This window comes from Apus apus, chromosome 12, assembly GCF_020740795.1.
Source record: "Apus apus isolate bApuApu2 chromosome 12, bApuApu2.pri.cur, whole genome shotgun sequence".
Lineage (NCBI taxonomy): Eukaryota > Metazoa > Chordata > Aves > Apodiformes > Apodidae > Apus > Apus apus.
This window is the reverse complement of record NC_067293.1, coordinates 20,402,220-20,426,124: the sequence shown is the minus strand read 5'-3', so window position 1 is coordinate 20,426,124 and position 23,905 is coordinate 20,402,220. Positions and strand designations below refer to the sequence as shown.

The 23,905-nt window shown below is 49.4% G+C and overlaps 2 protein-coding genes across 6 annotated transcripts; both read right to left on the bottom strand.

The window, feature by feature from the left end:
• Positions 1–2,336: 2,336 nt before the first annotated feature.
• LOC127389690 (V-set and immunoglobulin domain-containing protein 4-like) lies at positions 2,337–9,902 on the bottom strand. Of its 3 annotated transcripts, none has more exons than XM_051630428.1 (7): positions 9,767–9,902; positions 7,188–7,544; positions 6,345–6,620; positions 5,282–5,347; positions 4,663–4,785; positions 4,362–4,383; positions 2,337–3,443 (listed from the first exon to the last, which is right to left on the bottom strand). In XM_051630428.1, the coding sequence occupies exons 1-7, from the start codon at positions 9,840–9,842 to the stop codon at positions 3,239–3,241; spliced, it is 1,125 nt and encodes a 374-aa protein (XP_051486388.1). In that variant the 5' UTR covers positions 9,843–9,902; the 3' UTR covers positions 2,337–3,238. The 3 variants fall into 3 exon arrangements, 2 of the variants coding, with proteins under 2 accessions (XP_051486388.1, XP_051486389.1); XR_007890698.1 differs by having other exon boundaries at positions 3,367–3,443; positions 3,562–4,383; XM_051630429.1 differs by lacking the exon at positions 4,362–4,383 and having other exon boundaries at positions 3,249–3,443.
• Positions 9,903–12,572: 2,670 nt separating this feature from the next.
• Positions 12,573–19,571, bottom strand: LOC127389689 (V-set and immunoglobulin domain-containing protein 4-like). Of its 3 annotated transcripts, XM_051630427.1 has the most exons (8): positions 19,383–19,571; positions 18,049–18,405; positions 16,660–16,935; positions 15,830–15,898; positions 15,468–15,536; positions 14,607–14,720; positions 13,872–13,893; positions 12,573–13,458 (listed from the first exon to the last, which is right to left on the bottom strand). In XM_051630427.1, the coding sequence occupies exons 1-8, from the start codon at positions 19,435–19,437 to the stop codon at positions 13,260–13,262; spliced, it is 1,161 nt and encodes a 386-aa protein (XP_051486387.1). In that variant the 5' UTR covers positions 19,438–19,571; the 3' UTR covers positions 12,573–13,259. The 3 variants fall into 3 exon arrangements, 2 of the variants coding, with proteins under 2 accessions (XP_051486387.1, XP_051486386.1); XR_007890697.1 differs by having other exon boundaries at positions 13,385–13,458; positions 13,872–14,720; XM_051630426.1 differs by lacking the exon at positions 12,573–13,458 and having other exon boundaries at positions 13,720–14,720.
• Between the last annotated feature and the right edge of the window lie 4,334 nt (positions 19,572–23,905).

The window sequence follows — 23,905 nt, the reverse complement described above, 5'->3', positions numbered from 1 at the left end:
CTGGCCACTAGAAATAGCAGGGCTTTGGAGGCTGTGTAGCTTCAGAGCGGAAGCTGAGGTTTCCCTTCGCTGCTGGCACCCAGTGGATGAGTCGTGTCACCCCGTGAGGGACCAGCACAAGGAAAGGAGAAGTTATCTTTTTTGATGGTGATACAACACAGGAAAGCTCTCTGTGACTTTCAGAAGAATGTTCAGTTTCCAACAGGTACCAAACATGCAAAAAGTATAAATAAAAAAATAAAATAATCCCACACTTGCTCCACAGGGAGAAACAACAGCATTGGAGAGAGGCTTTTTGTGTTTCCACTGTTTTGCTGCTTGTGACCAAAACCATTTTGCTGCCCAAACTGGAGGCAATGACAAGAGGTGCATCCTGTCTGCTCCAGCTGGGGCATCTGCTATCCCCATCTTAACTCCTGTTGCCTTCTTCCTCTGCAGCTTCTCCCAGGCTTCAGGTCTTCTGAGGATTTCCTCAGAGCAGGTCAGTGCTTGGAGGAATCAAATGTTCAAGAAGTCATGTCACTGTTATGATAGTCAGTGACAGAACTTGGAGCTGGGAGCTCATCATGGCTGGAAATCTTGCATAAAACACTAGGTTGATTGAAAATGAATTAGGATGGCACTTGTTGGGGGGAAGAGAATGCCATGTCCTGTGTTTTGGGCCTGGATGTGCTGAGGTGAGGATGGGGAAACTGAGAAGTTTTCAGTTCCCTTCCCATGCAGCACCAACCTTGCACCACACACTTCTGCCCTGTGTGAGCAGGCCTGCAGCTCTCCCTTCCCTCATTGCTTTTGTTCTGCAGCCCCTGGGACTACTGACACCGGCTGCTGCTGCCCTGACCCCTGGGAGTGTCCGTGGGATGAATTCCCTCTCCCTGGCTGCAAAGCACCAGAGGCCCTCACGTGCATTTCAGATAGTCCCTGTACTGATCTTCCTCAGCCAGGGTGCAGCTCTGCTCCTCTCCAGTCGGGACAGGGGAGCTGCCAGGTCTGAGGGGACAGCACCAGTGCATGAGTTCAGAGACCAGTGCTCAGAGTGGGACAGGCAGCACAAGGACAAGCAGTGCCAGGACAGGCAGTGCTGCCAGCCTCTGCCTGCCTCTGCCTGCTTCCCCAGGAAATGCAGCAGCCTGGCACTGCATCCCTGCATGGCCATTGCTGTGTTTATGAAACCTTCCTACCACAGGCAGGAGACTTTTCTCTGATCTTGCCTGGTAACCACCCCACATCCTGAAAAAAAGTTTCATTGAAATTCAGAGCACTAAAGGTAAAAGCGAGGCTTTTCTTCCCAGTGCTAAGCCACAAAAAAGCTACATGAACCTGCTATTAGGCTGCTGTCCTGGGAAGGGATGAGCCAGGCAGTGGAGACAAAAGCCATGCAGGCCCAGGTCAGTGCCAAGAGGGATAGCTTTTGTGCCTCAAGGCTCATCTGCTTCCCCATGCTCCCCCTGGCTGTGCTGACCCTTTTAATAAAAGCCCATCACTCTCCCTACACATTTGCTTTTGCTAAAGCCAGGTGACATCCCCACTCCCTGCTAAGCCCTAGGACAGAGGGACACTGCCTGGAGGCATCTGGCAGCCAGGACAGAGCCGGGAAGCAGCACCTCAGCACCACCAGTACATGTAAGGTGCAAATGATTAACAATGAGGAAGGAAACCAGGCTGTTGAGCAACAGCTCCTATTGCAGGCAACACTCTGCAGCTGAGGGCAGGACCAGCTGAGCACACAGCCCTGCTACTTTTGAGACATCCTCAGAGTTCTTCCAACCTCTGACAGCAAGTTGGTACCTTAACACATTACAGCCTGCTGTGAGGGATCAGTTCCTAAATAAACTAGAACTAGCTGAAGCATCTGGAAGAAAAGTACTAATGGCAAAACTTCAGCCTTAAACGTGCCCAGCTCAAGCAGTGATGCTTCTAACCAAGGCACTGAAATGAGGGTTTTTCCACTGACTCCAGGCCTCAGCCTGATGTTGTCACTGTTTGGTGTCCTGTGTCTTACTGGGCTGTCACTGCAGCAGGAGGTGGCTGCAGGTTTGTGACTTTGCATGTGGAGGCAGCACCAAGACCTTGACAACCAGCCCAGGGGGCTGTGGTGAGGTGGATTCTTGTGAGGAGTCTGATGTGGGCTGACTGGATGCCTTCCTCCTGTCCTCTCCTCTTTAAAGGGAAACTCAAGCCAAACTTCCAAGTCAAACCATGGCCATGACTCTACCCCTGCCTGTTCTGCAGAATTAAACCAGAAGGCTGAGAAAAAGCATAAATTTACAAGCAACAGAAAAATGAAAGCACTGATGGTGAAATACCAAGGAAGTCAGAATTCACATGCAACAAGATCCTTTGAAGCCTTTTGTATTTGTGCTGGAAAAGAAAATACATTGCACTAGTCAAGCACTTTTCAAGACACAGTATACACGAGTACTCAGAGCATCTCCATAATAACATAGGTCAAAAAATTAATATATCTGATGTAACCAGACAGATTGACTCAGTCCCTTGCTCAGTCATTACTCCAAATGCCTCAAATTTCCCTCTATTTTATTATGCCTGTGGCCCCCACACTGTAAAAAGAACCTACTAACATTTCCTTCAGCACCAGTTCTACTTTTCCAGGAGGAAACTAGAGGGTGGTAGTTAGAGGCTCATCACCTACAGGCACATTCCCTCTTCCCCTATCAATGAACTCCAGTCTGGCAGCAAAAATCACACTCCCAGGCCACCCCTGCCCCCTCCCCCCACGGTCCCTTTATCTTGCTGCAACAAAAAAACCTCAAGGGCAAGCAGGATGTACCACCAGTATTCACTGAGCTGTAAAGTCCACTTCCAGCACAGCCCCTGGCTCCTCACAGTCTGGGATGTCTCAACAGGGGACCATGCACTTGTAGGTGCACCTTGTTGCTGTCATTGGCCAGCAGCATTGCACCAGCTACATCTTGGTTTGCAGGCTAAAAGCATCCGTGTTCCTGCTCCTTCAGATCCACTTGCCCTCACCTTGGTCTTTCAGGCTGCTCAGGAATGATTTGCTCTGTGAAAGTAGGTAGACAACCACTTGGCTGAGTGGCCTGCACCAATGGGCAGGGCCTCATTTGCCAGACTGACAAGGAGGTTATGCAGAAAAGAGTGAGGCTGCTGTATTGATCAGGGCAGAAGGCAAACAGGAAGAAGAGTTTCCTTTAGTAAAGTTCACTCAGTATCTGCAGCCCTGCATGGCTGCTCATGTGAAAAATCTGGTACTCTACTACATTGTTTCTATTTCATATTCCTGTTCCATTGCATTCACAAGGTTCTCATACTCAGGACTTTTCTGGCTGTACACGCTGTGGTGGCTGTTGTCTTTCATGGTAGACGTGTCATTAGGTGTTTCAGTCTTTGTCTCCCTGTGCAGGCTCTTAACAGGGACTTCCACATCACTTTCCAGCCTTGTGTCATCTGTAGTGCTGTGGCTGCAACAACAGAGACATTGTTGAAAGGGACAACAAAATCAGAATTCAGAAATAATTAGATTTACATCTTTGTCAAAGACAAGATCTAGCACTAAGTATGTGGAACAGCAACATTTACATTAATATAGTGAAGGTCTGGGAGGCTCTGAAAGACACTAGAAAATAACAAAAAGAAACAAATAAGAAGTAACAAATAACACAAATAAAGTAACAAATAAGTACAGATAAGTAACAAAAAGAAACAATAAGCAGTTACACAAAAATTCATAGTTAACATTGATACCATAAAATCTCATGACATTATCATATTATACTCAAATGTTACCAGCAGATTGTCTAGCCTTTAGAAAGTAACTACCAGTGGTAATTGGGAAAAATGGCATCGTGTGAGGCTACAGATGGCTCAGGCATGTCCCTGAAGGGGAAAATATTATGAAGGGATTAAAGGCTGAAATTAGGACAAGGTAGAAGATACATTTGTGTAACTGTAAACAAAGAGGAATTGCACCCAGTAATCCTTGGGTAAGCACTAGGATGTGTTCCCTAAAGAGAAAGGCGTGTATCAAAGGAACTTATGTCAAGGGAAGAGTTGAGAATTCCTGTCCTTTGTGATGTGAAATAATGGTGGAATTTACTCCAGAGACTAGTTTACTACAGAGAGCATCTGCAGGGCAGAGCAAAGCACCCAGAATCTCTCTCATCGCGGCCCACGATAGAACAGACCTCCCCTCGGCACCTCCTGCCCTGCGCTGGTGACGTTCTGGTGCTGCAAACTAAACGGACTGTCAAGGTACTCAGGTCCTCCCCCCGCCACTCAAAGGAACCTTTGGCTGAGCAAAAAGAGGCTTTTTGGAAACAGGCATCATTGTGATGCCGTCAAAGTTTTCTTAACGTCCTGGGTGAGAAAATTATACTCACAGAGCAACTTCATAGAGAGGTTCTGGAGAAAAAGCAGAATCAAAGATATACATCAACATGTTTTATGTGTCACAAGAAAAAAACCCAGCTACCCCCAGATATTCCCACCTTCAGGAATAGCCCTCCCCACCCTGGATCTTCCTCGAAGAGACCAGCTGGGGCTGGGATTGGAGCAGGGGAGGGGGAAGACGGAGGAGGAAGAGGTGGGGTAGAAGCGGGGGAAGAGAGGGGTGATGGAGCCCGCCAGTCCGCCCCGTCCCCTCGGACCGGGGCTGCCCTCCACCGTGTCCCCGTCACTCACCGTCCCCGTCGCGTCCCCGTCGCTCCCGCTCCTTGTCCCGCCGCCGGAGCAGCAGCGCGACCAGCACCGCCCCGACCGCGGCGCCCAGCGCGGCCAGGAGGGCAGGGGCGGCCCGGGGGGCACCTGCGGGGGAGAGCGGCCGGGTGACAGGGGGGGACGGGCCCGAGAGCTGCAGGGTGACAGGGGGGACGGGCCCGAGAGCTGCAGGGTGACCGCGGGGCGGACCCAGCCCGGGCTGTGAAAGTGCGTTAGACCGAGCTGATCCCGCAACCGCCGCCTGAGGCGGGAGCTCCGAGGGGCTGGGTCAGCGGGGGCGTTTCCAGCCCCTCTCGGGCAGGAACAAAAAGCAAACTTCAGGCAGTGATCGCACTCCGGAGTCTGCGGATGGGGGCCCGGAAGGGCAGCTCCTGCCTGGAGAAAACCCGGCTGGGTTTTTAGCGGTCGGACTCGATGGTTTTAAGGGTCTTTTCCAACCAAAACGATTCTATGATAAAGCGATGTTTGACAGGCTAGGGCTTTTTCCCTGCTACAGCCACGTTCTGTGTTTGGTCTGCAGACAGCGTTCAGCAACCTGCCCTTGCCAGTGCCAGTCTTGCGTTTCCCAGCACTCTCGGCTCACCTGCGGCAATGGGGGGGCCCTCCGGAGCGGCATCCCCCCCGGAGACTGTCGGCGCTGCGGGCAGACCTGCCAAGCCGAAGGGTGAAGGATGATGAGGCTGATGAGGCTGAAGGGGCTGCAGTGGGACGGCACCGATCCCCTTCCCCCCTCGGCTGGCGTCACTTCTGCTATGAAGCTGCCTGCCCCCTTTCCATGAGCACGGCTTGCAGGAGGCCTGTGGCACTCGGCTCCCCCACCCCCCCCAGCAGCCCTGGCCAGCAGAGTAGGTCTCCAGGCACCAGTCACTTGTGGCTGGGTACTGCATGGCCAGGGAATGCTTTGGCTTTGTCTCACTGGGGCTCATCCAGGTTCCCACAGGACCTTCTTCACTTTATTTCCCCCACAGTGACTCCCTGGCTGGTCTGGTTTGCCATTGGCAAGCCCCCAAGCTGGTTTTCTTGCCTCAGGTGAGCCCCTGTGGAGGCTGTGCCAGCCCCTGGTTTCTCAGGTCATGGTCCCACAAGTTCTGTCTCTGCTGCTGTACCAGGGAGGCTCCAACCCAGCTGCCCACACAGGGGGACAGGGTGGACCATTTCCATCCCATCTGCAAAGAGGACCTGCAGCCTGGAAGGAATGTCAGGTAGATTTGTCCCAGCAACCCTTCCCCTGCAGCCCAGAGCATCGACCTGTGGGCACTTGCTGGGGCTCCTTGCCTCGAGGAGCAAGGGGGGGTCTGCTGTGCCAGCCAGCCCCAGGGCTGGGCTGCTGTGTGGCTGGGAACTCTGTGGAAAAGACTGGTCATCAGACTGTGTCCCCATGCCCTGTCTGCAGTATGGGCAAGGTAGGAGCAAGACACAGCAAGGGCAGGAGCCATCCTGGTCCCAGAGGGACTTGGGGACATTTTCCTGCCCTCTGCCATGACCAGTCACTCCACTGCAGGGAGGACACCAGCCCCTTTGGTTTCCTCTCTGGGTGGCAGCCAAGAGACAATTAAAATTATAAGGCTGATTCTGCTATGAAAGAGGAAACTCCCCCATCAGCCTGATCCAGCGGCGATGAGGAGCTGGAGGCTCTAGGGACTCACCTGTGACCACCAGCTGGACGGTGTCGCTGCGCTGCGCCGCCCCGACCCTGTTCTCTGCCTGGCAGAAGTAGGTCCCAGCGTCCGAGGGCAGCAGGTGGGCCCAGGCCAGCTCGGCCTGGCTGCCCAGGGGCTGGGCTGTCCCCCCTGGGCTGCCCCGGAACCAGCGGTAGCGGATCGGCGGGGACCCACTGGCCACACAGGTCAGGCTGGTCCTGGCTCCCGCTGGCACCACCAGCCCCAGCTCGCCCGCCCTGACGACAGGCTTGGTCACTGCAACTGGAAGACAAAGCTGTGCTGGGGAAGGGCCCCCTCACCCCAGTTGTTGCTTGGCATTTGGGGCTCTCCTGGGAGGAGGAGAGGCAGCGCTGTCTCCTCACCTCTGCACAGGTCCAGCTCATCTCACATGTGCCCAAAGCCAGGTTTACACCAGCTATGACACCATATTTACACCTGCCCTGTCATGCAAGTCCCGCTCTGCTTGGTGGGTGCCCCCCTTGCAGAGAGACTGAGGATGCTGGGGAGGGGATACGGCAGCATTGGCCAGTACAACACCCACGTGCGGTCCCACTAGCTACAGAGATGCTGGCTACCTGCAGCCAAAACCAGATCTGGATGTCATCTCAAGCACCTCAGGTTCAAGTGGTCCTTGGAGTGTTCCAGATCAAGGTGACCCACCTGCCCCCATCCATTCCTACATCTCCACCGACGGAGAAGGGCTAACACAGCAAAGTAGGAGAGTGCCTCAACACCCAGCCAGGATTATGGTGTGAAAACCTGTTCCCACCAGCTGCTGCTCCTACATGCTCTGTGGGTTAGGCTAGCTACACAAGAGCAGGGATTTACCTTTGACAACTTTAAGCATAGTGGTCACATCCTTTGTTATCAAGCTGTTGTTTATAGATCTCCAGATGACTTGGCAGATGTAGTGTCCACTGTCAGGGATTTCGAGGTTCTCGATCAGAAGTGAGATGTCCCCTGGGCTGTGCTTTGGGACGCTGACCCGGTCTCGGAACTGGGACAACAAGATATGGTCACCAGACTCATCCCTCCGGAAGATGGTAGAGATGCTATAGTCCCTCTCTATGCTCCAGGTGAGCGTTTGCTGTGTGAAACCTTCTGAGGGCATGTAGGTACATGGTAAAGTGGTGGATGCCATCCATGTGCCCTTGATCTCATGGACACCAGACAGATCCAGGAAGGCTGCAGGGAACAACAGTTGAAGAGAAGAAATAAGAAAGCAGCAGAAGAGAACATCCTTAGGCAGATAGGAATCACTAGTTTGTGGAAGACAGCATGTGGGCACCTCTTAGATGTGCTGTGGACCACAGCCAGCCAAACCAGGGCCTGTCCCCACCTCACTGACCGTAAGGAAGTCAACAGTTGCTTTGACTTCACAGCTATTTTTATTGTTTCTCTCTGGACACTTGCCAGTTCTCAATTCCTTCTTGGTATGGAGAGGCACAAATCCTGCTCCTGGTGGCAGCATCACAGCTTCAGTCCTTGCAAGGCCTTTAGGAGCACCTTTTGCTCCTGCTCTCTCACCCCAGCCTTCACAGCCTGATCCTGCATCTTGGCTTTCTGCTCACACTTGCACATGATGAGTCAAAGAGCAGGGGCCTCCCCCCAGTGACACAGGATGCTCTGACAACCCCACTGGCAGTGTTGACTTCTACCTTCTATATGGAAGGAAGGGTGGGAGGAGGAGCTGTGTCCATGGGACAGCTGAGGCCGCTGCTGGGGTGAGCCTCCTGGAAGATTGTTTCTGACAGGGAGCTTTGGTTTTCCTTTACCAGCTGAGAGGGCAGGCACAGCTCTCTTCTTCACATCTCACATCCCAGGCAAACAACTCCTCGAGCATTTTTAAAGCTTTTCCATCTCTCTTCTTGCTCTTTTCACAGGCTCCCACTGATAAAAACTTCAGAAGGGTGGGAGCTATTTAGAACAGTGCTCAGAAATAGCCTCAAGGGTTTTGGTGCACTCAAGTTCAAGTATGTTTGCTATCCAGGGTATTCATCTGGACACAATTTTGTTTAAACATCTCCCCCATGTTGTCTTGCATTGCTGAGTGCCATGGAATAGCTGCTGGCATCCACTGATTCCCTGTGGAGCAGCTGCACTCTGTATGTGACCAATTTCAACAAGAGCTGATTGCAAGGAATGGGGGAAACTCAGAAAAATAAAAATCCCCAAAAGAATGTTTTTAAAAGATGTACTTACTCCCAGTGACACTTCCTAAACTGGGCTATAGTCTTCCAGACAAACAACATGAATTCTCCCACCAAAGGGAAATATAGCTGAACCAGGTAAAAACCTGAAGGGTCACATTAGAGATTAGATGATGATCAGAGGGATTTGTGTTATCTGTAAGGTGTGATAACAGACAAAATGTTGAACTCTCATATTATGGCCCATTTTCTGAAGCAGTTGAGCATCTTCCTTCCCAACCTGCCAGCACCAGCTGCTCTGGTGGCACTGAAGGGCCATGTAGGCAGGAGCCTTTTAGGCTCTGCTCTGAAGCACTGGACCTGGACCAGGAATGGTGGACTAAACCCAAGCTTTGCGCTTTAGCCTTAGAGACCCCCAGATCTGAGCTAGATCTCTTGGCCCCCACCTGCTTCACCCAGAGAAACACCCTGCTGAGCACTCCAATGGGCACAGGAGAAGAGGAGGCAGATTTTGTGGTAGCCAGCACATTCTTCCAGCCTCTCCAGCTGTCTGCCCACAGCTCCTCTGGGAAGTGCCTCTTGTAAGCACCAAATCACCTGAATTTAGCTGGACCGGGCTCAGCTTTACCTATGCCCCCTTATCCTGCTCCCCCTTTCCCCTCCTCCCCAAGCACGGGTTGTGTTCAGCTGCCTTCACTCACACTAAGAGGCTCAAGAGGCAGATCCAGATATCTGCAAAGCTGGTTGGTTTGTTTTGGTTTGGTTTTTTTTGGTGATGAAATGGGGAACATACTTCGACCCCTTTTTCCACATCCCAGGAGCAATTCTGTGCTTCCTTATACAACTTGTTGAAGCACCTTTCTCCTGTTTCCCAAAACCTTCCTATGCTGGTGTCAGTGTCATCTGTACCCTGGGAGTGGCACATGTGCCTCATGGGCGTATGAACTGAAGCAAAGATTCCAGTGTCACCTCTCTTAATGCATCTAGAGAGGCAGCAGCTCAGGAGAGACCAAGGGAAACCATGTGTGTGCTGACACCTGGTCTCATAGCTCCTCTTCCCAGGACCATGCTAGCAGAACAACCCCAACACATTATTCAATTCTAGAAGAATTAATGTTCCAGCTCCACAAAGACTGCTTTGTAAGTTAACATGCCAGAGCAGCATTTTTAAAAAATTAACACAATGTAGCTAAAAAGATTTTCCCTACCCTCCTAATACTCTAATTTTTACTCTCACACACTGAAGCATTTACTCACCGTTGCAGCTGATGAAAGCCATCCCAATCACCACCATCCACACTCCTCCTCCCACTGCCCAAGGCTGCAGCTCCATCCTCCTTTCCCTGCACTTGGCGAGAGACCCCCACACTCCTGGGACCAGAACACAAGTGAAGGAAACTTCCCTTTCTTCTGTCCTTTGTCATCTAGGATCCTCTTTTTGAAATATCACGAGTCCATTTCATTGCCAAGTTAGGTGAAGGGTAAAGGATGGACAAAGACATAAGGATCTTTCCAGTTCCATTTAATATCCTCCTGTCCCCACCCACTTCTCTTACTGTTCTCTTGACTTTTCTGACTAGAGATGCTTTTTATTGCTCTTCATAAATCTGTTTATTTTATTTTTTCTTTTTTCTTTCTTTTCTTCCACAGTTGCATTCACTTTATGAATGCAACTTTATGAGCTTTATGATGCCTACACAGTCAAGCACTCAGTAGCAAGTGAAAGGGAACCTGAGGATGCTTGTGACGCATGAACTGGATTCCCTCCGGTTTGTGGGTGATGATACCGCTCAGCAGAGTGCCCAGCATCTCTCTCCATTGTACCACAAGGGCTCAAACCTGGCATCAAGACATGGAAAAGCAGGAGTCTGAGTGCATCGACTCACCTCACACCGCCCAGGAGCACGAGGCAGAGACCAGCTGGTTGATGCTCCGTTCTGCTTCCGCAGTGTCTCCTGCTGAGGACACTCAGCTCTCACACCACATGCATGGACCAACCTCTGCAGCAACAGACTCTCCAAGGATGAGCCCGTTCACCTTCTCAGCAAGTCAGTCTGGGACCCAAGTGAGAAAGACAACCAGCTCTAGTTTCTTTGCCAAACAATATGAGCCTGGGACCAGAAAACTCAGGATGCCACTTTTACACCTTTTCTTTTTTTTTTTTTTCTTTCTGAAAATGTGCAGAGAAGACAATAAGAAAACAACATCCTGCTCCCTTCTGCAACAGAAAATTCCCTGCAAAAGCTCAGTTTTCCTACCAGCTGCCCAGAATTTGTGCCCCATTGCAGTACAGTTACACCCACCAGGGCCATGGAGAAGGTGCATGGAGAAATGAGAGGTTACCAAGCCAGAGTCACCCACTCTTCATGTTACACCATTTGCACCATCTGCTGAGCTCTGCCTGTTGCTGCAGGAAAACTTGCCTGTGGCAAGCATAGCAGCCTGGAGCAAAAAGCTGAATGTGGTGTGGTGAGACCTGGTGCAACACCTGCCTGCGAGGTTCCAGGCTACAAGATACCACCAGGTGACATCCTGCTGGGGAAGACCACACAGGCAGCAACACCACCCATTCTGGCTGAGCTAATCCTTGTTGCTATACTGGAAACTTGATTTTTGCTGCCTTTTCTTCTTGACTTTCTCACTGAAGCTACTAGCGTGGTACCAGGTCATACTGCCTGTGCCCTATTGCCCACTCTGACACCAAGAAGCCATCAGCTCTGTTTGAGTCCTGCCTAAAAGCAAGCAAAGACTTCTTAAAATTCAAGCAATGTCACTGAAGGAGTGGATGTGAGTCCATTTTCAGAGAGATTATTTAAAACCAGCCTTTTGCACACCTGGTCCATGACCGGCAATAGAAGTTTGTCCCAGCAAACTATTTTCTATGCAAAAGACTTTAAAAGAAGCTAGATTTTGGGGAACATGCCCTGGAACAAGCTGAAATCCCAAGCTGAAACTGTTGATGTGACTACTTTCTGAAGCAGCCATGTAGGACTTCCTGAAACAGAAATTATACAGAATAAAAAAAATTACTATTTAGCCAAAACAAACACCAACAACCGTGGTTCCTCAAAAGTGGTGGACATGACATCATTCTCTCCTTGAAGAAGAGATGTAGCTGCTAGTTTTCTCCTCCCCAAGTCACACAGTCAGCCCATTTCTTTTTTACCAGAGGGTAAGGTGGGTAATTAATCCTGCAGCCTGTCCCTGCAGGCACCCACCTTCCTTCCACACACTGGACATGACACACTCCCAAGCATAATTTCTATAAGTCTCACAGCTCGAAGTGACCAGCATGAAAGCCCCATATTCCCATTGCAATAAGTTGGTTTCTTGGATGGAGGTCAGGGGGGTGGGGTTGCTTCCCAGTACTGTAACACTCCTTTCCCATCCCCTCCCTACCAACACATGCAAAAACACCCTTTTTAAAAAAAAAACAAAACCAAACAAAATACCACCGCCTTTTTTAAAGAATGAGAACATTACTACAGAGCTCCAAAAACTGAAGCCTCATCTAGACTTGAAAGATGAAGAAACCACAATAGTTTCCCAGAAAACGTCAACACTGTTGATTTGTCATCACATTAACACACTGTTCAGCCATGATTTTTCTGTTGTTTTCTGGAAAACTCTTTTGGTGATAATTGCGTGCCTTGCAATACTCTTGGAAGGGTTTTCCTCCCCTTCTCTCCCTCCTGCTCAGGAAGGACTGTCAGCCTTCACTGACTTTTTACACTCTTCATAGAACAACTAATTTTCTTTCACCCCCTAACAATCTCATTTCATTAGCTCTGAACCTCACACTGGACCAGCAGCAACTCTTACATCTTCTCTTCCCTAAACTGTGGCTGCTACAGCCTACACACATCCTCCAACCCCACATCCAAAGCATACCCCAAACTCCAGCAGATCCACAATAATTCCTCTGCTCTCATGAAGGAGCAAAATTCCTGGACACACCCCAACACTCATGCACAGTCACCTTCACAGGCAAAATAGAGGGAACTATGAAAACATCTATTCAGTTTACAGTCATCAAGTTTAATGATTTTCATTTTTTCCTTGATGTACATGTTGACATTTTTTTCCAAGATACCATCACCACCACCATCACCACCAAAAGCTGCTGGTTTTTTGTTTTCATTTTGAAGGTTTCCAAGACCTTGACCACTCTCCACAACACCAGGGCTGCAGGGGACATTTCTTCTTCTTATACTGCTGCCCTAGGTAAGGTTTTTGGTTTTATCCTGGCTTCTGGCTTTCAGTGTTTCTTTAAGGGTTTTCTCACATCTAGGATACCCTGTGCAGCACTTCAGGTAGAAGGGAGGGATGGGAAACACTGATTTGCAGGCCAGCACTGAAAGGTGCTGGCGATGCTGAGCAGCCCTTGGTGCTGGTGCTGCTACCATATACGAGGCTGTGAAGGCAGATCCTCTGGTCACATAAAGCAGTCACCTCAGGACAGCCCTCCTGGCCTGGGGTCTGTATACACTGGCTTTCAGAGGGCTTTCTTCTACAGAGGTGGTGGCAGGGAGCTGAGGAAAGCAAAACCAGAAGATCTAGACAGCAATCTGCAGCTGAAGTTCCCAGAGAGGTTTGCATTTTCACTGCAGAGGTTGTTAAGGCTCAGAAATTTTTTTTGCAAGGAGCAAAAACTGCTTGTTGAACCCATTTTTCAGGGGCAAAGGTGAATAGAAAGATAAATTTTGCCTGGATACTCTTCAGACTGCAACCTGTGGAGCACAGTTAGTTCTCATGCAGTGTCCCCTACTTCATATTCAGATTCTTGGGTGTTTCCAACACATTCATATTCATTCTTTTGTGTATTTATTTCTTCAGCTCCTTTGTTTTTCATAGGCTCCACCACATAGTTGCTGTCAGTGCAGGAGATGGGTTCCTCATAATGACCTGTGCTTTCACACCTTGAAGAAGCTGCTCCTTTCAAATTATGGCTGAAGACAAAACACAATATGGAAGAAGAGTTGGAACCAGAGTAGAAAAAGCAACTCAACCATCAAGATTTTCAACAATATTATGGTCTGATTGAAACCCATGTAAACCTGGGCAATTGGATTATGACAGTGTTCTTGTCCTTTGCTTCCAGGTGGCAAGAGAACCTTGGACATTACAGCAAGCATGGCCTCCAGCCTAGAACAGTTTCAGAGGCAGCAGAATGTATGTAAGCAACACAAGAATTACCCCCATTTCTTGGAATGGTACAACCAGACAACGGATCTTTGCAAGATAAATATGTATTATATATTAAAAAGTGGTGGAGGAATGGTAAATAGTGAGCAGAATGCAACTCGCATCCACCACCTGGGTCCTAACATCTAATATCTTTAAAATGAAGGGTTATACTCACAATTTTACTTCATAGGTTTGAGCTGGAAAAGAATAATCAGAAATGTGTCAATAATTGGCATTTATATTCTCAAAAAATAAATGTCTGCTCTGTCTCCTTTTGATATAAGACAGAATAAAAAATAGGAACCTTAGAGATCATGATGGGTGAAATGAAAACAACCCATATCCCCGATGTAGCACAACTGGGTCAAAATAACTGGCCCAAGGTCAACGACCAAGTTGAGTTTAGAAACCAGAAGTTCCCAGTTCCCACAATTTTCCTACTCATTAGATGTTCAATAAAGAACAATTTAGAAAGTGGTTATTCTGGATTTATTTAAAAAAAAAAAAAAAGGCAAAAGGAGCATTTAATAATAACTCTTATTTGGTAGCATGGAGCTCTAGAAAGCTAATTAAAGGAACAAAGGGACATGGAGAAAATGATGGCCAAGACCCCAAACCAAGCCCTGGTGTGTTCTCCATATGCTGCCCAGTGCTGTTAGAGAGCAAGGGGCTCTAGAAAAGCCTTTGGTCAGGTGTTTGCTATTCTTACTGCAGCAAAGGCAGAAGCCTTCAGGAAATATATCCTGCATCCTTATTCCATAAGAAGGCCTCTGTAGATCTTCCACTACCCGTTTTGGGCCACACACTTCTCTATAGGCTCCTGGATGATGCAGGTGCCAGACAACAGCTCCAGCCCCATCCCCTCCAAGGTAAAACAGCACATTAATTTTTTCCAGAATGTTCCACTCACCATCCTTGGGCTTTCTAATGCAAACGATAAGGAAGATGACAAGGAAAACCACAGCACTGCAAGCCAAGGCGATCAGGATGACAGAGATCAGGGACAAGGGAGTCCTCTGGGAATCTAGGGCAACACAGCAGACTTGCACTCTGAGAAGCTCCCCAGGTCACAGCAGCAGTTCTGTGATGCCAACCACTTCCTGAGGACAGCAGCAGCCAGCCCTGCCATGTGGACGCAGGGCTGTGTTCTGTGTGCCTGTCCCTGCTCATCCCCATCCTGGCAGCACCTTGTGAGGTGGCTCTGATGGGTGACATTGTGCCCGCCAGACTCACTGCACATGTCTTGCCAAAAGACTGTGGCCATAAGGACAACTGGCAGAGTCTGCTGGTGCTGAGCATAACCGAGGCTGTGGGCTGGGCAGAAGAGCTGCACCACACCTCATGAAAGGAAGGGCCTTGGCTTTTTGTTCAAGGAATGAGAAGTGGCATTTGTAACAGCTTTAAACCCACTGCAGCACTGCAAGGCTAGAGGAGGTGCAGAAGCTCTGCTTGAGTTGCACACTGAGGCTTTTCTGCTCTTCCAGCTTTGACACTCAAAGAAAATATCAACATGGACTGCTGTCCAGGAACACAGCAAGAGCTCTGTAATGCTTCAACTATAAAGGCTTTTTCCCCTCCCTACCACCCCCAATAAAAACATCCAAGGTCTTTGAAAAGTCACCAGGAATCATCTACGTGCCTTGAGAACAGTCATTAATACAACTGGCAGCCAAAAGGCAGAACACTAATTTTGAGGCTGAAGGTACTGACTGCTGAGCAGCCAGGTTGGGTCCCTCATCTTGTTCTTAGCTTTGCTTTGCCCTCCACTTACTCTGAGTTGTGTAATTCTTTTCTGGGTAACCCACACCACTCTCGGGAGTAACTGCTGTTACAGGCAGATCTGCAAAACAAACAGGGTGAAAGGCTTACAGGGCATTCCTGGTCCTCATTTTAGCAACAGGAGATGTGGGATTTTAGCTGTAGGATTGGAAGAAAATGTCTCCATCACCTTTACAAGGCTGTGAAGACAGGAAAACTCTTGAAGTGAGAACTACAGAGATGCAAGAATATATAGAGAGAACATACAGTACTATATAAACACATTAGATAGAGACTATATATAATGTATACACACACTATATATACACAGACTATGTATACAATATATATATGTATGTCTACAGACAGACACACCTGTGATAGTGGTGGAGCCCCCTGGAGTCCAAGAGGTACCTTCAAACACCAGGTCTGTTTGGTTCTTTTCTGCAAGAATGGTCAACAATTGTCAACATTCTGGTCCGTGATGCTGATTGCCACAACCTACTGTGGGACTGGTGGGGCACCATAGCCTCATGTGAAACATAACCCAAAAATACGAAGTTTCCAGAAACTGACCAACCTAGTGTAGCCCAGGTCTGAATTCCCACATCCCACAAAAACAAGCTGTCCCTCAAAACAACTGTCCGTGGTAGGGTTTACTGTTTACAGACAGGTCTGAAGCAGCTTTTCCATCTCTTTCATCTGCCACTAGAGACACCTGTTCTGCCTCCCACTTGAGCAGCTTCATTCAAGACCAGAAAACAAGCAATGACACCAGTCAATGCATGGCCAGTCCCTGGGAACTGGGGCCAGTTGGATTTTGTCACCTACTGAGTTACCGCTCATATGTTCCTCATAGCCCAAATGAAGTTCTGCTGTCTTGGCTAAACTTGCTGAACTGCAACAGGCAGCATTTCACAACCAGAGAGAATTTCAAAAAGCCAAAAGAGGAATAAATGTGTTTTAACCCAAAACCAGTTTTGCATCAGACAGGTGCAGTTCCTCTGGAGAGGAGGAAGGGGGGTGAGAGCAGGGAATAAAAGAGGACAGAAAGGCAGGGATGAGGGGCAGTGCCAGGGACGAGGGGTGCTTCAGAGGGTGAAAGCATTTTGATTTCTTCTCTTTCAGGGAGGGGAAGCAGGCTCGAAGTTCTGCTCCACTACAGAAGGGCTCCAGATATTCTCCACCCAGCTGTGGGGACTCACCTGTGACCACCAGCTGGACGGTGTCGCTGCGCTGCGCCGCCCCGACCCTGTTCTCTGCCTGGCAGAAGTAGGTCCCAGCGTCCGAGGGCAGCAGGTGGGCCCAGGCCAGCTCGGCCTGGCTGCCCAGGGGCTGGGCTGTCCCCCCTGGGCTGCCCCGGAACCAGCGGTAGCGGATCGGCGGGGACCCACTGGCCACACAGGTCAGGCTGGTCCTGGCTCCCGCTGGCACCACCAGCCCCAGCTCGCCCGCCCTGACGACGGGCTTGGTCACTGCAACTGGAAGACAAAGCTGTGCTGGGGAAGGGCCCCCTCACCCCAGTTGTTCACAGAATCGTCAGGGTTAGAAGAGACCTCTAAGATCCAACCATTCACCCAGAAGAAAAAGCAAAACAAACCACCAACCAAACAACACACCACTGACCCCCCTCCCCCCATGCCCACCAGAGCATGTCCTGAAGTCCCACATCTATACATTTCTGGAATCCCTCCAGGGATAGTGACTCCACCACTTCCCTAAGCAGCCCATTCCAGTAAAGAAATTCTTTCTAATATCCAGTCTAAACCTCCCCTGGGGCAACTTGAGGCCATTTCCTCTAGTCCTGTTGTTACTCACAGAGGCCAACACCCACCTCCCTACAACCTCCTTTCAGGGAGCTGTGGAGGGCAATGAGGCCTCCCCTCAGCCTCCTCCTCTTCAACTAAACAACCTCAGCTCCCTCAGCCTCTCCTCACAGGACTTGTTCTCCAGCCCCTTCCCCAGCTTGGTTGCCCCTCTCTGGACACGCTCCAGCCCCTCAATGTCCTTCTTGTAGTGAGGGGCCCAGAACTGAGCACAGTGCTAGAGGTGCAGCCTCAGCAGTGCCCAGCACAATCACTGCCCTACTCCTGCTGCCCACACTATTGCCGATACTTGGTTTTCAGGGCTCTCCTGGGAGGATGAGGGGCAGCTCCCTCTCCTCACCTCTGCACAGGTCCAGCTGTACCTGCACCAGCTGTGCCACCCCCTACACTAGTCCTGCTCTGCAGGATGAGGCCTTATCCATTCCTCCCCCAACCACCACTTCCCAGGCAAGTGGAGATCAGACACCTGCTGGTGATGTTTGGTCAAAGAGGAGCAATGTAATATCCCAGAGACTTCCCCTCTGCACTGTGTGTGTTGGAAACATCAAGCCATCAAGCCAGGGACAAATTGGTAAGTGAGAGGCCACAAATCCTCCCCAGCTGCAAGTCAAAAGCACAGCATCATGGGCAGAATTCCTCTCTCTGACCTACTGCTACTTCTTGCTAGAGTTTGAAGCAGGTGGTCACTGCCTACTTGGTCTATTCAATCCCTAAAAGCCTTCCTGAGCCAAACCTTCCTCTCCTCAGCAGCTTCCTTCTTGGTTTTACCTTTGACAACCTCCACTTTGGTACTGATCTCTTTTACTATCAGGCTGTTGTTGTTGGCTCTCCAGGTGACCTGGCAAGTGTAGGTTCCCCTGTCAGAGATCTCCATGCTCAGGATGTGGAGAGACACATTCCCTGGAGAGTCCTTCAGGACACTGACTCTATCCCTGTACTCTGCCAGAAGGACATGGTCACCAGAGCCATCTCTCCGAAAGATGGTGCCGGAGTTCTGGTCATGTACCACAGTCCAGGTGAGTGTTTCCTGCACAAAGTCCTCTACAGGTACATAGACACATGGCAAGGTTGTAGGTCCTTTCCATACAGCTTTGATCTCGTTTGAGCCAGTCAGGTTCAGAAAAGCTGCAGGAAGAATGGACAAAGAAAATTAAAACAGAAGCAACTGTGGTGAAGGCAGCTCCTGGGTGAAAGAGCTGTGGTGAGATCATCAGCAAGAGGAATTTGCCAGGTGAAAAACACAGGCAGTGGGTCTGGGTGGTGAAAAATGGTCTGTTCAGGGATGGGCTAACAAAAATTCCCCATGCTGTGAGGAGGACAGATGGGAGATGGCTGGGACACGGCCATGAGCGTAGCCTGGTGCTCCTGCCTGCCTGGTGAGCAGCTGCCCATGGGAACACCAGGTAGAGCACAGGACTGGAATTGGTGGGTGACTGAGAGCTGAGGGAAGGAGCTTATCTGAAGCGTGAGTGTCACCACTGCCTGTCCCAGCTGGTGTCTGCCCCACCACCCATGTCACCCCCAGGGCTTTCCCAAGAAGAACCATAAGCTCACAGCAGACCACAGGTTTTATGATTTTCTCTCCCTCACTGCCTGTTTGTCCTTCTGAAGCAGACTGCTTTTCCAGGCTATGTTGAATTTAAGCAACTTAAACAACAGATCAAAGAAGTCCCAAACTTTAAATTTTCCTATAAAAATGAGGTCTATCACCTTTGTCCCAGTAAATCTTTGCCACTCTTAGGCCTGAACCTGTGCTTCCATAGACACCCCTTTACCCTTTTCTCCTGTTTTTCAGACCTTCTCTTTCCCAGGAACACAAGAACTAACCAGCCTGCAGTGCTTGGTGCTGGCAGTGCTCCCTGAAACAACCCTCACAATCTACCTGGCATCACTGGACTGGTGGGCAGGTTCCCAGAGCTTCCCTGTGCTGCTGCACTTCACAGCCACTGGATTTGCACCAGCCAAACCCCAAACCAGCAGCATGCAAAGACCTTGGCTTTGCCCATATTTCTATTCCCAAAAGAGAGCCACCCCTGTACAAACACACAGACCAGTGCCTGGCAAGGAACTGCCCCAAGCAGGAGAGCTGTCTGTGGACTCACCATGGCAGAGGAGAAGAGGACTCATAAGCAAAGCTGCTCTCACGAGCATCTCCATCCTTCTCAGGGTGCAGCTTCTTCCCCTCGAGCAGAACAGACCTGTTCCCTCCAGGTCAGGGCATCACTCAGGAATGCTTCCCTTTTGTCACTCACTTTGTCACCAAGAACTCAGGACAGCTGCTGATGGCTTTTCCTTCCTCTTTTTCAGAAAAGCAGAATCTCAGCAGTGACTGTAAGAGGTGTGGGCGGAGCAGGAGTCATCAGGGAGGGGGAAAAGAGGAAAGTTTACAAATTAATTACTTCTACTCTATTTCATATTTCCTGCTGAGTATGCTTTTTCGCCCTTCTGTTTTTTAATTCCACTTTTAAAAAAAATGTTTCTTTTCATTCCTAAGCACTTATTTCTTCCTCTTTTCCTTCCTGCATTGCTTTCTAAACAGTAAGTTTTAACAAACATTACATACACAAAGGTTTGAGATAGTTCTCTTAAGCAGCTGAACAACTAATGTCCTCACTATCCATTTCCTTACCAGCTTTTCTGTGAAACTCACCAGGGTGCTTTAAATTAAGATTCATGAAACACCCTAAATCTTTACCAGTGAGGGACAGAGGATCCTTGTAAGTCCCTCTAACTGAAATACTCCATATTGCTATATCTTACTTAAGAGTTAGGAATTCAGGTTTACAAACACTGAAAACAAATTATTTCCACAAGCTTCAGGCACCTGGTTTGACCACCCCCTCTGAATCAGATTGATCCTCCTTTCTTAGACACCAAATTAGCTGCTTGGTTGAGCTGATTAATTCAATTAAGAACACCTGCATTTCCCTGGAGTTTACTTTGGAAGCAGGGAAACAATGATTTGCCTAGAGAAAAAAAAGGAACTTAAGTAAGTCCTTAAGACTAAGACATTGACTTGGGTAAATGAGGGCTAAGACATTTTAGCAGACACCAGAAGGCTGAGATGAGCTGCATGCCTTAAATAAGGGGAGTAGGAGTCTCTTATCTATGGTGCAAAAGTTCTCCTTGGCTAAGCAGAGTCTAGCTGCAGCAGGACTGGAGGTTACCAACTCAACTAAGCTTCCTTCAGTTAAAAGTTCACTGTGAAAAAGATCTTGAGCCTTCATCCTGAAGACCCCAGCCCACGACCACCAGACGGCATCACGCACGCGGAATGAGACGGAGAAGATTGTAAATTATTTTTGGGAAATAATTAGCATAAGCAATGCTCATTCTGGGAATATAATGAACATATATCATGACCTCATGAATATTTATGATCTCGTTAAGGACGTGATTACTACCCCTTGTCCTATCACTATCTTCTCTGATGAAAAGCCCTTCCCCAGCTTTCCTGGAGCCCCTTCAGGCACTGGAAGGTGCTCTAAGGTCTCCCTGGAGCCTTCTCTTCTCCAGGCTGAACACCCCAGCTCTCTCAGCCTGTCTTCATAGCAGAGCTGCTCCAGCCCTTGGATCATCTTGGTGGCCCTTCTCTGGACCCTCTCCAACTGGTCTACATCCTTCTTGTGCTGAGGGCACCAGAGCTGTACACAGTATTCCATATGGGGTCTCACCAGAGCAGAGCAGAGGGGCAGAATCCCCTCCCTGGCCCTGCTGGACACACTTCTTGTGATGCAGCCCAGAACACAAAGTGCCTCTGGGCTCCAGCACTCACTGACAGCTCATGTCCAGCTTCTCATCTCCTCCCAACCCCAAGTCCTTGTCCTCAAGGCTGCTCTCCAGCCATCCTCCCCCCAGCCTGGATGTGTGCCTGGGGTTGTGCTGACCCAGGTGCAGGACCCTGCTCTTGGCCTTGTTGGACTTCATGAGGTTGGCATGGGCCCACCTCTCCAGCCTGTCAAGGATGGATCCCTTCCCTCTTGGGTGCCAACCACACCACACAGTTGGTGTTGTCAGCAAACTTGCTGAGAAGACACTCAGTCCCACTGTCCATGTCTCCAACAAAGATGTTAAACAGCACTGGTCCCAATACTGACCCCTGAGGAACACCACTCGTCACCTGCCTCCATTTGGACACTGGACCATTGACCACAACTCTCTGGGTGGGGCCATCCAGCCAATCTCTTATCCACTGAGTGGTCCATCTGTCAAATCCATATCTTGTCAGTCTGGAGACCAGGATGTCATGTGGGACAGTGTCAAACGTCTTGCACCAATCCAGGTAGATGATGTCAGTTGCTCTGCCACCATCCACCATCTCTGTAGCCTTGTTGCAGAAGACCAGCAGATTGGTCAGGCATGGCTTGCCCTTAGTGAGGCCATGCTGGCTGTCACCAATCACCTCTTTGTTTTCCATGTGCCTTAGCAGACTTTCCAGGAGGATCTTGCCGGGCACAGAGGTGAGACTGACTGGCCTGTAGTTCCCTGGGTCTTCCTTTTTCCCCTTTTTAAAAATAGGGTCTATGATCCCTTTTTTCCAGTCTGCAGGAACCTGACCAGACTGCCATGACCTCTCAAATATGATGGACCAGAGGCTTAGCAACTGCATCCGCCAGCTGCTTCAGGACCAGTGGGTGAATGCCATCAGGTCCCATACATTTATGCACCTTCAGGTTCTTTAGATGGTCATGAACCACGGTGGGGGGTAATTAATTCTCCCAGTCCCTGCTTTCACCTTCTGTGGCCAATGTGTTGAGGCTGGAGCACTTGCCAGCGAAGACTGAAGCAAAGTAGTCATTGAGGACCTCAGCCTTCTCAATATCCTGTGTTGCTACCTTGCCTGTTTCCTTCAGGAGAGGGCCTACACTCTCCTTGGTTGTCCTTTTCTGCCCAACATACCTAAAGAAGCTTTTCTTACTGTTCTTAACATCCCTGGCAAGTTTTAATTCTAGCAGGGATTTGGCTCTCCTAACCTGATCCCTAGCTGCTCAGACAACCTCTCTGTAATCATTCCAGGATACCTGCCCTAGCTTCTACCCCCTGTTAGCTTCTTTCTTAAGAAGCTCCTTTCTAGGAGTTGCTTACTCATTCATGCTGGCTTCTTGGAGTTTCTGCTTGACTTCCTCTTAATTGAGATGCAACGCTCTTGGGCCTGGAAAAGGTGATCCTGAAACATCAGCCAGCTTTCGTGGGCCCCTCTTCCCTCCAGGTTGTTATCCCAAGACACTCTCTAGAGTAGGTCCCTGAAGAGGCTGAAATCTGTCCTTCTGAAGTCAAGGGTAGTAAGTTTCCTGTGAGCCCTCCTTGCTGCCCTAAGGATCTTGAACTCCACCATTTTGTGTTCACTACAACCTAGGCTGCTCTTGAACTTAACTTGCCTCATCAGCCCTTGGTGAGGACAAGATCCAGGATAGCGCCTCTCCTTGTTGGTGCCTTGATTACTTGGAAAAGGAAGTTATCATCCTTGCACTCTAGGAACCTCCTGGATTGTTTGCCTTTAGCAATTGTTCTTCCAACAGATGTCAGGGTGGTTGAAGTCTCCCATGAGGACCATGGCTTGTGAATGCGAAGCTGCTCCTATCTGTCTATATAGTGCCTCATCTATATTATCCTCCTGCTCAGGCGAAGCATAGCAAACCCCCACTGTGATGTCACCTTGGCCTTTCTTCCCCTTAATTTTAACCCATAAGCTCTCTGTTGCCTCCTCATCATCCCCCAGGGAGAGCTCCATGCATTCCAGCTGGTCTTTGACATCGAGGGCAACACCCCCACCCCGTCTCCCATCTGTCCTTCCTAAACAGTTTGTAACCCTTCTTCCTCACCAACCACCAGCACCGCTTTCCTTCCCCAGCACAGCTCTTCTCTCTCTCCTTCTCTGCTCAGGTGTTACAGCTGTTTTTTCGTATGTTAATGGCAGAGGTTAATCTATTGTCCCTCTAACAGCTCCTTGGCTGGTTTGGAGCAGCTTCTTACCAGAGCCACTCCTGTGGCCCTTCCCCAGCTACCAAAAAACCCACCAAACCAAACCAAACCAGAACAACATCTAACCAGCTTAAGGTCTAAACACTTCTGAAAATATCCTACTGGATAAAACTGAGAGGTTCAACAGAGATTCTAGACATTTTGGGACCTGGTTTCACATGCTCCTCCCTTGTAGCCCTGTATTGATCGGTCAGAAACATTCTATGAGATGCAGCTCCAATCTGTGTTTACTGGAATGGGAAGACGCAGGAAAAGCTTGTGTGGGTTGTGGTGTTTGCATACTTCTTGGTTCAAAAGAGGAAAAGAACACATTAAGCTCAAAATAATGAAGTCCCTTCCTGGGGAACATGGCTAGCTGGGTGAGAATGCAGAAGCCTAAACTGACCTGGACTAAGTTCTAGGGGAACCTACCACCAGCAAGAGTACGTGTCAACCAGGAAGCTTAAACTCGAACTGCTCAACATGTACAAAAAAGGTGTATATATTTCTATTAACCTTTTTGGTTTTGGGGACAGTGGCAGGAGAAAGCTCTTGTCCTTTATGCAATGGGAGTATACACACCTGCATGTTAAGGTGACCCTTGGTAGCAACCTCTTGCTCCTGCTCTGGGGAGCTGACCCTGTCCTTGCCCTGCCTGCTTGTG

Coding starts and splice junctions, on each gene's coding strand:
- LOC127389689 (XM_051630426.1), bottom strand. CDS start 19,437: ATGGAGATGCTCGTGAGAGCAGCTTTGCTTATGAGTCCTCTTCTCCTC. Junction 15,899..16,659: donor CGTCCAGCTGGTGGTCACAG/GTGAGTCCCCAC, acceptor CCATTCTTGCAG/AAAAGAACCAAACAGACCTG. Junction 15,537..15,829: donor GGGCTCCACCACTATCACAG/GTGTGTCTGTCT, acceptor TTTGTTTTGCAG/ATCTGCCTGTAACAGCAGTT.
- LOC127389690 (XM_051630428.1), bottom strand. CDS start 9,842: ATGGAGCTGCAGCCTTGGGCAGTGGGAGGAGGAGTGTGGATGGTGGTG. Junction 6,621..7,187: donor TATGCTTAAAGTTGTCAAAG/GTAAATCCCTGC, acceptor TTTGTCTTCCAG/TTGCAGTGACCAAGCCTGTC. Junction 5,348..6,344: donor CGTCCAGCTGGTGGTCACAG/GTGAGTCCCTAG, acceptor TCGGCTTGGCAG/GTCTGCCCGCAGCGCCGACA.